General features: G+C 44.2%; 1 protein-coding gene across 1 annotated transcript in view; it reads left to right on the top strand.

The window, feature by feature from the left end:
• The window catches only part of HSPG2 (heparan sulfate proteoglycan 2), a 428,317-nt gene that overhangs the window by 283,895 nt on the left and 129,475 nt on the right, over positions 1-14,947 (top strand). The window contains 9 exon segments of the mRNA XM_030222172.1: positions 366-479; positions 5,709-5,836; positions 6,918-7,004; positions 8,671-8,729; positions 8,834-8,998; positions 9,403-9,513; positions 11,101-11,201; positions 12,353-12,533; positions 14,616-14,675. Coding sequence (XP_030078032.1) covers positions 366-479; positions 5,709-5,836; positions 6,918-7,004; positions 8,671-8,729; positions 8,834-8,998; positions 9,403-9,513; positions 11,101-11,201; positions 12,353-12,533; positions 14,616-14,675 — 1,006 coding nt within the window.

Genomic DNA, 14,947 nt, shown 5'->3' with positions numbered 1-14,947 from the left:
ACAAGAAATGTTCTTTGGACGATTCTTATTTATGCCTAATAGCCGGTGTCCCAGTCTTTAAAGAGTTCTTTCAGATAATGCTTATCAAAAGGTCTTTCTTTCACAGAGGCAAGAGAGAGACGTTGTAAAATATTTATTCATGAAGATTTGTTATCTTCCTTGGCTTTGTTCTTGCTAAGGTTCAACTTCTTCCTGGTTTTGCCTTTTCTGTTATGTGATTTTTGTTTCATTGGTTGGATGCTACTGTGATTATCAGAGGCGATCCCAGCTCCGGCCAGAGACAGTTTAACCCCTGCCGCCGCCGTCCGAGTCAGTGTGTACAGTGTTTCTTCTGTCCAAGCTCAGCATCTGTCTTTCCCTTGCAGGACTGCGCTCCCGGGTACACGCGGACGGGCGGTGGACTCTACCTTGGTCACTGTGAGCTGTGTGAGTGTAATGGCCACTCCGACTCCTGCCACCCTGAGACGGGCGCTTGTTCTGTAAGTAACTGCTTCCTAGAAACAGATGCGGGCTAGGTCGAGTTTAGGTTTGTGAGCAGATTTGCAAATATTCCTCAAAATTCAGAGATAATGTGGATTTTAAGAAATAATTGCAAAATGCCCCATGGAGGATTTTGCTGTGCCTGTTGCATTTCACAAGGGAAACAAAACCAGTGGTGATAGAATTCCTGCTTTGGTAAATTTACGGTTTGTCAGATTTAAGCAAAGCAAACGTTAGCCTGGTTCACATCTATGGTGCAATCAACCAAAGAGTAGGGCAGGGATGGTACTTCCAAAAAACCACGAGAAAGACTCAGACTCAGACTCAGGAGATACTAGGAAAAGGAGTTTATTGAGATTACACCGAAAGGAGTTGACACAGCGGCCTATGCGCCTACCTCAGGATTTGGGACCATGGGCACCTGGTCAAAAGAAACCAGACAAAAACGTTCCAAACAAAAAAAGTTTCCAACATAAAAGTCCCTGACAAAATAGACTCCCGACAAAAGGGCCTGATGAAATAGATTTATTTTTGAATGGTACAAATTTGAAGGGTACAAAGAAGTGGAGGAGCCATAAATTACCGAGAAAGTCCACGGCTTGTCACTTGAAAGTCCTGGCACCCGCCTACGGCTTGACTTCACTATCCACACTTGGTATCTAGTGAGAATCATAAATCTGCTTGAAAACATAATCCAGCTTGATTAAGAGTCTATTTTGTCTTGGGTTGTTTTGTTGTGGGATTGTTTTGGGATGGATTTTTTTTTTTGTCATGGTCTGTTTTGGTTTTAGTCTGGTTTGTTGGGTTTTTTTGGTTGTTTTTTTTTTTTTTTTGTATGGTCTATTATGTCGGGGTGCCGGCACCGTGAGCAATAACCATAAATAATACTGCGTCTTCAACTCCTGAGGGACCCCTACACCCTTACTCCACCCAATAGTTCTTTATTTATTTAAACATTTATAAACCGAACAATCTGCAATTCTTGGTGGCTAACAATAAAACACACATAATATGGGGGAAAAAATTACACCTTAAAAGTGAGACAAATGTACCTCATTACACCAAATTAACATATGTGGATTAAAGCATCGCTTTCACCTCAAATAATTAAGCAGGAAAATTTAACCTCTTACATGCTTGTTCTGTTTGTGGAAGACACGCGGCACAAGCTATGTATCCCGCTAGAGCAGTGCTTCTCAACCCAGTCCTCGCGGCACACCCAGCCAGTCCGGGTATTCAGGAGATCCACAAGGAATATGCATGAGAGAGAGGTCTTCATGTATCGCCTCCTTGGTGTGCAAATCTATTTCATGCTAGGGAGGTAAAATTCTTGTCTGAGATGCGATTCCGGACTGAAAATGGTTATTTCTATTGCAAACAGAACCGTCCAGGTTCGATTGGATTTATTGCTTTTTATATACTGCTTTGCATAAAGTGTTAATCAGTTAATGACAAATGCATCTAACATAATAAACTGATTATATAGAAATACAAAATCAAAACAGTCCATATTCTTAATTCAAATGTTGCTGGAACAGCCGTGTTTTGAAAAGCTTACGAAAGCTAAGATTTGAAGAGAAATTGGGCAATTCATATGGTAGAGATTTCCGCAGTGAAGGACTCATGTATGAAAGCATTCTCTTCCTCGTCATTCACAGCCTGATCACATTAAGCCCTGGTAACTGGAGACAGTCTTTATGTGATGAACTCAAAGTCCTTTGAGATGTGGACTTGATACCTTATTAGACAGATAAGCCGGGAGACACAAGCTTAGTGTTGGTGTTGTGGTGACCATCCTGGGATTGATTAGGGGAAGGGTGAACATGTGAGACCTCCAGGGCTCACTAGAGAGGTGGAGGAGTTTTTATACAACACAGAGCTTAAGTTCAAGCATACAGTTCAAGCTTCTCCTCCTAACCTACAAATGCACTCGATCTGCAGCCCCTCTCTACCCTCATCTCCCCTTAACGTTCCTACCCGTAACCTCCGCTCTCAAGACAAATCCCTCCTTTCAGTACTCTTCTCCACCACCGCCAACTCCAGGCTCCGCCCTTTCTGCCTCGCCTCACCCCATGCGTGGAATAATCTCCCTGAGCCCATACGCCAGGCCCTCTCCCTGCCCATCTTCAAATCCCTGCTAAAAACCCATCTCTTCAATGTCGCCTTTGGCACCTAACCACTACTCAAGAAATCTAGACTACCCCAACTTGTCACTTCGTCCTTTAGATTGTAAGCTCTCTTGAGCGGGGACTGCCCCTTTTTTGTTAAATTGTACAGCGCTGCGTAACCCTAGTAGCGCTATAGAAATGTCAAGTAGTAGTAGTAGTAGAATTGAGCAAAGTTAATACTTAATAAACCACAGGGGGAGATCACGTGATGTTCTGAGGGGAGCAGATGTGCGCTGGCTCCTCTCGGGGGTTCCCACACCTCCATAACCCCTTTTTTGACGATCCGCAAAAGTGATTTTTGGCTGGGCAGTTCGGAGGCACTAGTGAATGGTTGATGGACAGATTCCTGTCCCCATCTGTATCTAAACTGCTGGGGAAAACTCAGAAATCAGAGTGAGAGAAACCGCGAGGGTCGGAGGACAAAATGGCGTCGGCAGAGACTAGCGGAAGTCCAACCTTCTCGGTAGCGCAACTGCAGCAAATTACCGAGGTGGTTGGGAAAGCTCTCGGAACCCCGTTGGAATAAGTTATCAGACCAGCTATTGGCGATGGAAGGATTGTTGGCGGACACAACTACAAGGATTACGGAGCTGGAGGAACGAGTATCAGCGTCGGAAGATGCGGGAACCGGGGCCTGCAAACACATGGAACAGCTGGAAAAATGGATACAAATGTTGGAAAGACAAGTAGATGACTTAGAAAACCGCTCCTGTAGGAGTAACATACGCTTGATCGGGCTGCCGGAATCGCTCCAAGACCGTGCCTTGCCAGACACGTTGGAAAAATGGCTGCGCTCAGAGTTTGCTTTATCTGACAGCATGGGCCCCCTGTGCCTAGAGTGTGCACACCGCATAGGCCGCCTGAAAGAGGGGATGAATAGGCCTCGAGTGGTGCTGGCAGAGGTGCACAATTACAGAAATCCTGCACGGCTTTAGACTTAAAAGAGACTCTCTTAAATACGAGGGGCACCCAGTGCAGATTTACCAAGATTATTCAGCAGCATTGCAGGAGAAGAGGCTCCATTTTTCACCGCTCTGCTGTGAATTGAGAGAACTTAAGATACGGTTCGTGTTTTTGTATCCAGCCCTATTGAAACTTTTTCATAAAGGACAATTGCAGGCTTGTGGTTCGCCAGCGGAGGCTCTACAGTGTTTAAAAGAGATTAAAGGGACTGAAAGTTTGCCATCATGATGGGGGTCAGTGAATCTGGACTACAAGAGGTGTATTGGGACTGAGTGACTTTCATGAATAGCGGTAACTATAGTGATGTCATGCGGGAGGTGCGGGGCCTCATAACATCAAGGGAAGTTTGGGAATGGGATGTGGGGAGATAGGGGCGGGGGGGGGTTCGGGCGGGGATATAGCAGGGGTAGAAGGGGGGTGGGTAGTAAAGGGAGGTTGCTGTGTGGAGGGGTGGAGTTGTGTGAGAGTTTTGCAGGCGAATGATTGGAGAGGAGGGTTGCGTGTGCCGTTGGGCGAGGCTGGGCGCCTGGTGGTAGACCATAACCAGTTGGTGATGAGAGAGATGTGGGTTAGACTTGGAAATGGATGAATGTCACCCACGGACGTCTGTGCCCTCTTAGATTTATATCGTGGAACGTCTGTGGGGTTACTTCCCTGGTAAAACGCACAAAGATTTTGGGGGCCCTTAAACGCCACAAAGCACACATGGTGTGTCTGCAAGAGACTAGGCTGTCACAAGTAGAACATCTGAAATTGAAGCGCCATCGAGTCAGACAGATCTTTTGTTCCCCCTCGCAGGGTCGTCGGGGGGGTGGGGGGGCGGCGTAGCCATTCTCCTGCACAAATCACTTTGCTGTACAGCTCGACAACTATTTCAGGACACTCGAGGGCGCTACGTAGGAGTCTTATTAGCCATACTGGACCATAACGATGGCCCATCTAAGCCCAGTATTCTGCTTCCAACAGTGGCCAATCCAGGTCACAAGTACCGGCAGAATCCCAAACAGCGGCAAGATTCCGGAATCCCAAAGGGAGGCAACATTCCATGCTACCATCCCCAGGGACATCAAAGGCTTTCACCATTTCTATCTCAGTTTCAGATTATGGACTTTTCCTCCAGGAACTTGTCCAAATTTTTCTTAAACCCAGAGGTACATCAACTGCTGTTACCACATCCTCTGTCAACGAGTTCCAGAACGTAACTATTATTTGAGTAAAAGAATGTATTTTTAAATTTGTTTTAAAGTATTCCCATATACCAAGTCACTTAACCTTCCATCGCTCAAGGTACAAAATAAGTAGCTGTATATAAAACATGTAAACCGCTTTAATTGTAACCACAGAGAGGTGGTATATCAAGTCCCATCCCCTTTCCCTTTCAGTCTTTCTGCCTCATGATTTCGTAGACCTCGATCATATGCCCCCTCAACTGTCTCTTCTCCAAGTTTGAAGGGTCCTAACCTCTTAAGTCTTTCCTTGTACACCTTACAGACTGGAATCCACTAAAAAATAGTATGTGGTGTGGATATAGAACAAAATTAAAAAAAAAAAAAAAGCAAAAAATCCACGCAATGCGAAATGACAATCAGGGGAAAAGCCTCAAAGAGCTTAGAGACTGTACATTTTTTTTAAACTTTTTTTTTAATTTCAGGCAAAGATAAAACACTGAACATGAATCCCTGCGTCTGATGTTTCTTGAGAAGGGTGCTAGTTCTTTCTCGTATGTCCAGTGTGCTGAAGGCGTTCATTTATGGGGTTTTACCTCTGTGTTACCTTTGTGGGGCTGCTGGTTTCTTGGGTGGTATACTATAATTGTAGACACACCACTTGAGAGGGAAGGGCAGCACACCAGTGGGATTTAATGGACTAATACATTGTGAGTCTGTTTTAAAGAGTTCTGACTCTCAAAAGCCGGTCACCAGCGTGTGACGTTAGTGCAGTGAGAAGGTATCCAGTATCTAACTCCTTATTTGCTGTCCTTCCTTTCTCTGTGAGTGAGATGTGAGTAAATTCAGTGGCTTATCGGACCTGACAGGAGCTTGAAGTGGTCTCGAGTGGGTTTAATGCTTGCATGTATGTTCTCTCCCTCCTTTGCAGAGCTGCTTACACAACACGGTGGGAGAGTTTTGTGACCGGTGTGCTCCTGGTTTCTATGGTGATGCCACGGCGGGGACCCCTGAAGATTGCCAGCCCTGTGCCTGCCCCCTGACTGACCCGGAGAATCAGTATGTGGCCCTGGCTTCTCGGAGAGGGGTGGGATGACTGTTCTGATGAAGGAAGGGGGAGATTCATGGTTTTCTTGTCTTTTTTGTATTCCCTCCCTGCCTTGGTAGAATGAATAATATGTAAAATGAACATTTTTCTCTGGAAGGAAGGTCTTGGACTAGGGTGTTCACTGTGGGCTTAGCAAGGCAGTGGTCAGCTCTGACTTTTAGGGAAGGAGAGAGGAGACTGTGCTAAACGTTAACTGTGTTTTTTAGAATAACGCTTTTTTTTTTTCCGCCATATATAGAATTTACCCCTGTTTGCCCCATTGTAGCACCTACATCTTGGTTTCAAGTTGGACGTCAGACTCACAGAAACAGAACGAAGCCCTGCAGATTGCAAGGCTTCGTTCTGTTTCTGTGAGTCTGACGTCCTGCACGTTGTACGTGCAGCAGGACGTCAGACTCAGAAGAAACCAAACGCAGGAAGAAGACTTCGGCTGGCGGGGGTTGGGTCCCCCGCCAGCAAAGGTACAGGCAGCAACGGATGGCGGATGAGTTGGGGGGGGGTCAAACTTGTTGGAGATGGTGCTGGAGTTGACAGGGGGTGTCGGCGATGGCGGCGGGAGGGGGGCTAAAATGTGCCCCATCACCTCGGCTCTGGCCCCCCCCCTACTGCTGAAGTCCAGATACGCCCCTGACTTGACTCAGAGTCTTCCAGTGCCCAAAAATGACTTTCAAGGCTAAAAGTTAGCAAAGTATTAACAAGTAAGCATTCGTTCTACTAGGCGCAAGAGTCAAAAGTGTTTTGGGAATTTGAAGAACTCTAGGGACAAGTAGGATATTCAGGGCCTCTTTTACTAAGGTGCTCTAGCGTTTTTAGCATGCGCTAAACATTAAGAGACGTCCATAGGAATATATGGACATCTCTAACGTTTAATGCACCCTAAATATTAGCGCGCACTAAAAACGCTAGCGTGCCTTAGTAAATGGCCCTCTCGATGCTTCAAAAAGAAAGGCAGACTGGGCAGATGGAACAGGCCTCGTAGCCTTTAACCATGGACAAAGTCTTCATAGTTTTCTTTGCTCTTCTCTGTTTCAGGTTCTCCCGTACCTGTGAGAGTTTAGGCACAGGGGGCTATCGCTGTACGGCCTGCCAGCCAGGATACACAGGGCAATACTGTGAGCGGTAAGTGAATTGTAAGCTGGGGGCACAGGGCCAGCTGTTTCCTTGTGGACAAAATTGTTGTCAAACTTGTAATCCTGATTTCAATAGGTACAGCTCCAGTTGGGATGCAATACTGTTTTTTGTGGGACGGCCATAAAACCGCTTGTACCTAGTATATTTTTTTCCCATGAAGTGTGTTCGTCTGTTAAGGTATCCTAGCTCCACTAGATTTCAGGAGTGGACGGACCCTCCTATATTCATAATTTTCTTACCCATAAGCCTCATGCACTGGAGGAAAATAAGTGGAATGAAGGCACTTCTTCAAAATAATACACCAGGAGAAAAGGCTTTGCAAGGGGAAGAGCTATTGTTCATTCCTGAAACTTCTCCCCCCCCCCCCCCCCCCCCCAACCTCATTTTATGTGGTGAACTTCTGGTTCCAGTAGATGAGAACTGGTCCACCACAACATCAAAGGTAGTCAAATGTATTGATATGGTACAACATTATACTTCAATTCATGGTTTTAAGTTGAATGCTGACAAAACAAAATTGTTGTGGTTAGCCCAAAAGGGTGACCCAATTCCTGCTTCTTTATATGTGTCTAAAGACCTGTCTTTAAAATTTGAGTTGTCTTCCAAGATTTTTGGAATTATTTTAGACTCTTCTGTTTCTCTAGAATGGCAAATTAAACATCTAACTCAAATAGTCTTTTTCAAATTACGCCAATTACGTTATAGTAGATGGTATTTTGACAGATCTCATTTTGCCCTGTTGGTACGATCAAGTGTTTTAAGTCACCTATGGCCCTATTTACTAAGGTGTGCTAATGTTTTTAGTGCATGCTATAAATTAAGACACGCACTAAAAACATTATAGCTTAGTAAACAGGGACCCTAGATTATTGCTTCGTGCATTCTCATTTCTGCTAAGTTGCGATCTAGGCTCCAGTTATTGCAGAATACAGCTGCTAAACTTATTGTAGGTCTCAGGAAGCATGATAGAGCTACTAGTGTTCTTGTATCTTTGCATTGGCTCCCTGTTCATTTTAGAGCACTTTTTTTTTTAATTAGATTTTAAAGTTACATCAAAACAAAACACATAAGAAAATACACAACAAGATACACAAAGCTGAGTTCAAGTCACAAAGTTAGACCGTAGTTGAAAGAAAAAGGTCCAAAGGTTTCCATTTTTGAGAAACAGGCTTTGGACCAAGCATTGAAATTACTGCAGACTGTTCATACTTTTTGTATAGCAGAATCTAATTCCACCAGACCACCAAATTTACTTGAGAGTTGTCTTTCCAGTGTGAGATGATCAACTTCAATGCAACTTTGTGACTTGAACTCAGCTTTGTGTATCTTGTTGTGTATTTTCTTATCTGTTTTGTTTTGATGTAACTTTAAAATCTAAAAAAAAAAAAAAAAAAAATTTTTTTCAAAGAGTTGGATAAAACACACAATCCAGCGCAGTATTGGTAAAGGTCACTTTTTTATTTGGAGAGCCGAATGTGGCTACGTTTTGGCTTGTGCCCGCATCAGGAGCACAGACGAATGTGGTAATTTCTTGAACCTCTGTTGCTTGATATTTTTGCAGTAAATACGGCATACATTTCAGTACACAGAACTCTTGTCGCGTTATCTGATTTTTCTCTTTTGATCTGTGTGTTGTTTTTTTAACCTGTAATAGATGTGCCCAGGGGTATGTTGGTAACCCTAACATTCGAGGACAGAAGTGTGTCTCTGGAGGTAGGTGCCTTCCTTGCCTTCTCCATTAATAATGTGGTATGACTCACTGCCCCGTTACAAACTTTGCCTCTGATCTCTACATGATCAACTTCGCCCTCTCACAGACCGAGCCTCTCTTGTGGTGCGGGTTCACCCTCAGCGAACAACCATCTCCCAGGGTAGCGAAGTGTCCCTGCGGTGTCAAGTGAGTGGGAATCCTCCATTTTACTTCTACTGGTCACGTGAAGATGGTCGGCCCATATCGAGCGACACCCAGCAGAGAGCCAAAGGTACGGTGTGCCCTGCTTCTGGGAGATGAGGAGAGATGTTTCTCTGTCTTTCATGGTAGCCACCAGCTAATTATAAATTGAGCAAAACCCTTATTGTTTTCCACATGGATGGTCATACTGAAAGAAGGCTTGAATCTCACGTTTTTCTAGCTGCTTGACCATGTCTGTCTGGGATAGTCTTAGTGCAAGGTGAAAACTATCCAGTGTGAGTGAAAGAAAATTCTTTCCTGATTCTAAATAGGGCAGTTGGCTTAAGCCCCTAGATCAGTACTTTTCCCTAGCGTGTCTATAACTTTGCACCTAAATTATCTTTTGTTTCTTTAACACATTGTCCAGTTTTCTTTTGACATTATAGAGCATTTTGCTTGTCAAGTTTTAAGTCTCTCTTGTTCTCTGTGGTGCAGGGGAAGAGCTGCATTTCTCCAACATCCAGCCCTCTGATGCTGGCATTTACATCTGTACGTGTCGTAACCTGCAGAACGCCAACACTAGCCGAGCGGAGATCATAGTCACTGGTGAGTCTGCCTTTGAAGGCCTTTTTTTTCTGGAGAAGTTTACTTTTCTGTTGGAGATTTCCCAATGAATGAAATCTGTGGACGTTCCTCAGTCGCTGGGCACATGGCAGTGCTACTGCTTGTTTTTCCAACTAGGAATCTTGGCGGTTGGTCCTTCAACCTTCGGGTATCACATCAGAGACTGTAGCACTGAACTGCAGAAAAAGCATTCCTTAGATGAACTAGTAGGAAGACCATGAGGCATATTTTCAAAGCACTTAGCCTTCCAAAGTTCCATAGGTTTCTATGGAACTTTGGAAGGCTAAGTGCTTTGAAAATATGCCTCCATGTCTATATGCAACATGCTGACATCTATCCTCTCTGTCACCAGGTGTCTTCTGGTGTCTTGGATTCTCAGCTACAGTGTTGTGGACCCTGAAATAACTTTATTTAGTAGAATCTGCAAAGGACATTCATGAAATTTTTGGTCTAAGCACCAGGTTAATTTGCAGTAGTGGAGAAACCTTGAAAGCAAGATGTGTTTAAGGCGCACAAGCACCAGAGCTGAGAACCCATTCCATTAGGGATTTATATTCTCTTCCAAGGGGGAAAAAAACATTTCATTGAAAGATGCCAATGGATTTTCCAGTTCCCATAATGCTTCACTTATGCACACAGTGGTGTTTGTTTACTGACAATGTCTCTGGGTGCACTAGTGCCGGGATAATGTGCATTAGTGCAAATTGATTAATATGCTCCCGAGTATGATGTGCAGCCTCTATGTGAGGGAGTCTGGGTGCACTAGTCAGTGGCGTAGCCACAGGTGGGCCTGGGTGGGCCAGGGCCCACTCACTTTGGACTCAGGCCCACCCAAAATTGCGACACTCTTGTTGTGGCTGGTGGGGATCCCCAAATCTTGCCATCTGAAGATTTTCTGTCCTTGGGTAGTCCCCACTCTTCCAAGTGTCAGCTAGCAGCACTTGCCTTGAACTGAGACTGACCCTTCTGCACATGCTCAGTTTTTGCACATGGAAAAGCACCGAGCTTTCACGGCCTGAGCAAGTGCTGCTGGCTGCCGTTTGGAAGAGCGCTGGCTGCATGAGGGGGAGGAGGAAATCTTCAGCTGGCAGGGTTTGGGGATCTCCGCCAGCTCAAGTATTTAATATTTGGGGTTTGTGGGCAGGGAAGGGTGGAGAGAGGAGCAAACGAGGGGGGGGGGGAATGAATTCCATGCCTACCCACCTTAGGCTCAGGCCCACCCAAAATTGGCCATCCGGCTACGTCCCTGGCACTAGTACCATGTTTTCCATTCAGCCATTATCTATAACCATTTATCCAGGGCAGTTGCTGTGACGGCTAGAGAGAGGAGGATGGACCTGATCGTGGGAGGGTGGGAACCCCTTGGTGGTTGCAAATGAAGGGCCAAGGTAGCTCACCTTGGAAAGCTGTATCATAAACAGCAGTGAATGGGTTATGGGCAAATTTCAGTGCAATGGAGAAGCAAGTATGAAGCAAGGCCAAAAAAAAAAAAAAAATTAAGAGGGCAGAGAGCATCTTGCAGCAGATACAGACTGGATTTCATTTTTGCATTTTTCTTTTCCCACGTAGCTATTGTCTCTAAACCTATCACAGTCACAGTGGAAGAAAAGAAGGTTCAGAATATTCAGGTTGGAGCTGATGTGACCTTTGTGTGCACAGCTAAGAGCAAGGTAAGGAGTCTAAAGAGCCAGCTCAGTGTCCTTTGACCCTCTTAACATTCACAGAACTTTGTACCTTTTACACCCGCTGTAAGTGTTGTGATTGATGGGCTGGTTGGAGTAACCTGCATGGTTATGACCCAAACAGCAGTGCCAGTGCTACATCGAGGTTTCCAGGAGGGCAGTGTGGCCACTCCAGATTTCCAGGGAGGTGGGCGTTGGAGTGACCGTGGTGGGAGGCTGTATGTTTTGGACAGTGGCTATGCTAGCGTTGCTGGTTGTGTGGATTTTTGGAAGGTTTGGTGGTGGAAAATGGAAGGGGGTCCTGGGTGTTGACCGTAGTACTGGTCATCTTGTGATTGAAGAAGAGGATGGTGGCACCAGGGTTGATGAGGTGGTGGAGGTCCATACTTTAGCAGATTCTGGACATGGTGAAGAAGGGTGGAGGGTTTGAGGGGTAGAAAGCTGATGTTGACTTGGGAAGAAGGATTGCAACTGGGCAAACTGAATGGGCCAATTTGATCTTTCTCCTAATATTTTCTGTTTTACTGAACATTTTCCAAATGTGCCAAAAACCCTCAAACAAAGGAATTTATATATAGATGTAGATTTGATTACTTGCTTTTATGTGTCGGTTATATACAAGTATATTAGGTATTTCTGTTACTGCCACAGAATCCGGTCTCTGTCCCTACTATATCGACCCCTTATCTAATGCATAGCTGTCACCACAATTGGGGAATCCTGGTTCCTTCCAGAAAAGCTAACAGATACACTTTGGATAACACACAGTGTGGACAGCCCTGTTATTTATGGGAAACATCTCTCTGACCCCCGTAATGCAGTGTTTCTAGCTCCACCTTCCCTGTCACACTGCCAACAGTAGGTTTGAAATCCAGACCTGGGTTGAGGGAATGAAATTAAAACACTGTGTGTGTTATTTTTGTTATTCACATTGAAAATCATCCCAGGATGAGGTGAAGGGTTATTTAGAGTGAGGCCTGCATATAAGGTTGAAATCTTCACTGTTCTCATGATGTGACTGTGAAATACCAAAGCAGCTGAAATGACTGTCTGTTTGTTTTTTTTCTGTTGTAATAAGAAAGTAAAATTTGTTCTTTCCACTGCCTCCCCCACCGCTACCCCCACCCCAACCTTCTCAGTCTCCAGCGTACACACTGGTGTGGACTCGTCAGAACAACGGCAAACTTCCCGAGCGGGCCATGGACTTCAACGGCATCCTGACCATCCGTGGCGTGCAAATTGAGGACGCTGGTGTGTACGTCTGCACTGGTTCTAACATGTTTGACATGGATGAGGGCACTGCCACCCTCTACGTGCAAGGTTCGTGATCATCCCAATGGGACCCACCATCCCCTGTTCCTCCCCTGTAGTGCTTGGTAGAGAAGTTAACCCTCCTGTCTCACTATAGCCACTGCTCATGGCAATGAATCAGAGAGTATTCTTGTCAAGTGTCTTGCACTTTCTTGTCATGGGCTCTTCCAGCCTCGTCTTTCTCCTTTCTAATGCCTCCTTTGAAATGTACTCGATGGATCGTGTGCGGCCTCCTGCGTGTGGAACGAGTCATTGCTAACTATGCATGTCTTATATTCTGCGATATTTCCTAAACAGGATTCAATGTGGATCACAATAAAAAGGAGTTTCCCACAAAACAGGAGATTACAATCTAATTTCAAAGATATCCCACAAATTAATCCATTTCTTTTACACCAAACAAGTAGGTTTCAAACATTTATGAAATAGGAGATATGAGCAAGATCTTCTAAGTTGAATTGGTAGGTTATTCTAGTTATTCCAGATTTTAACACTTAAATAGCTGAAGGAATGCTCTATGTATCTTTTCAGTTTAACACTCTTAAACTTTGGAAAAGCGAAAATTAAATTTGGGGCCGATCGTGAATCTTTAAAACTATTTAAAAGTGTAGAATAATTTGTCAAACTGACAGAATTTAGCCCCATTAAAGATTTATAAATTGTACAAGCTATCTTAAAATCGATTCTAGTTTGCATCGGAAGCTAGTGAAGTTTCTCCAACAAAGGTGAAATCCTTTCAAACTTACTCACCCGAAAGATTAGCCTTGCCGCATTGTTTTGAAGTAATTGCAGCCTTTTTAAGAACTTTAAAGAAATTTCACCGTACAAGGAATTAGAATATTATAAGTAAGGTGAAGTACTGCTTGTGCAAGACATCTAAAACTTTGAATAGTTAAGATTGAATGGACAGCCCTCAATTGCCATAACTGAAAAAAAATTATTTTAACCAAAGCATTAACTTGATCCTCAACTTAGAATCAAGTATTACACCTAAAACTCTTGATTTATTTTCAGTCTGAAGAATCTCTCCAGTATCAAGATGAGAAGACTTCCAAGAGAGAGATTCAAAATCACCACCTACCTCCTTAACCCTTTCTGATTTTCAGGAGATCCAGAAATTTGCATGTACTGGGTCTCTGATATATCTTATGCTCAGGGCTGGCTCAAGGGACTGTGGAGCCCTGATCCAACTTTTGTATTGCCCCCCCTTCCCCCCCTCCCATCACTGATGATAAAGGGCACCAAAATACTGAATCCTGCCCAGCATCTCTGGGGAGAGGGAAGAAGGAGAGTGAGAGATACTGGACTGGGATTTTGCTTATGAAAATTCTAGATATCTAATTAAATTTGATTGGATAAGGCAAGCTACCAAAATAGCAGGTTGAACATTAAAGTGGATCGCTTCCTCCAGTTAGATTCACCGATCAGTGGGTTTAACCAGGTAAATATGAATATTGACTATTTTCACTGATTGCCATTCTGCTCAGTGCCAGCCCCTAAATAAACCTACAATCTTGGTATTCTTGAAGTTAAATTGAAAGAGAATTCCCAAAAATGACTCAAAGCTAGAGCATGCAGCTTGAAGAACCTTTTTCTGAATAATCGTAGTTCTTGCTGCTTGATCTCAATACGTCACTTTTTGTTACCGTATTTCCAAAAGTTGCGTAACAGTATTTGGAGGAGCTGTCCAAACCTTGGTGCTGAACAGTACTTTCAGTTATGGTAGGCACTGTGTGGTGGTGTTCGTATTCAGCTGATACTCTTTTGACTAAAACACTCTTACAACTACCAAAACATGCTTTAATAAACCCTCAGATGTATTGGTCATTCTGTGTATCTATCTTGTTCATCTTTTCTGAATAGCTTAAACTTCACATGAAACAGCATGAGTTAAGAGATCCCTTTTTTTGGTGATACTTTGACATTTTGTTTCCTTGGCTGTCATATGCAGAAAGGAAGGGAGCATAATGCAGGATCTCCGTCCTTACAGCTCCTAAAGCTAAATGCGGATAATTTACAGAGCATCTGGTGCCATTAGGAGTGCTTTCAGTTTTTGGATGTGTTAAATTGAAACCTGTAACTTGTTTGCAGACTCTACAAAGACCCAGATGTTTTATGGACCCTTTGAAACCTTTGAAGGACACAGGCCCCGTAAGTTGGCATGGCATGGCTTGGCTTTGCCAGTGCTGCATTTGATCTCCAGCATGCTCTGATCATCAGTGATGGACTGATTCTTGGTCTCCAGATTTCTAGCATGGGGTCATTGACCTGATTTCTGTCCCTTGCTTGCTCTCCTCCATCCCAGTGTCACAGAGGCTCAGCTTAGGGCCACAGGCAGGTGTGTTTGTATCTGGTACAGTTAGGTCTAAGTGTACATAAGACCAGATGTAGACAAAATGCAAATGGAGCATTCATTTGTATAA

The sequence above is a fragment of the Microcaecilia unicolor genome, chromosome 13 (genome assembly GCF_901765095.1).
Source record: "Microcaecilia unicolor chromosome 13, aMicUni1.1, whole genome shotgun sequence".
In the NCBI taxonomy this organism is placed as follows: domain Eukaryota; kingdom Metazoa; phylum Chordata; class Amphibia; order Gymnophiona; family Siphonopidae; genus Microcaecilia; species Microcaecilia unicolor.
The sequence above is the reverse complement of the archived record's forward strand: the minus strand, read 5'-3'. Positions and strand labels throughout refer to the sequence as shown.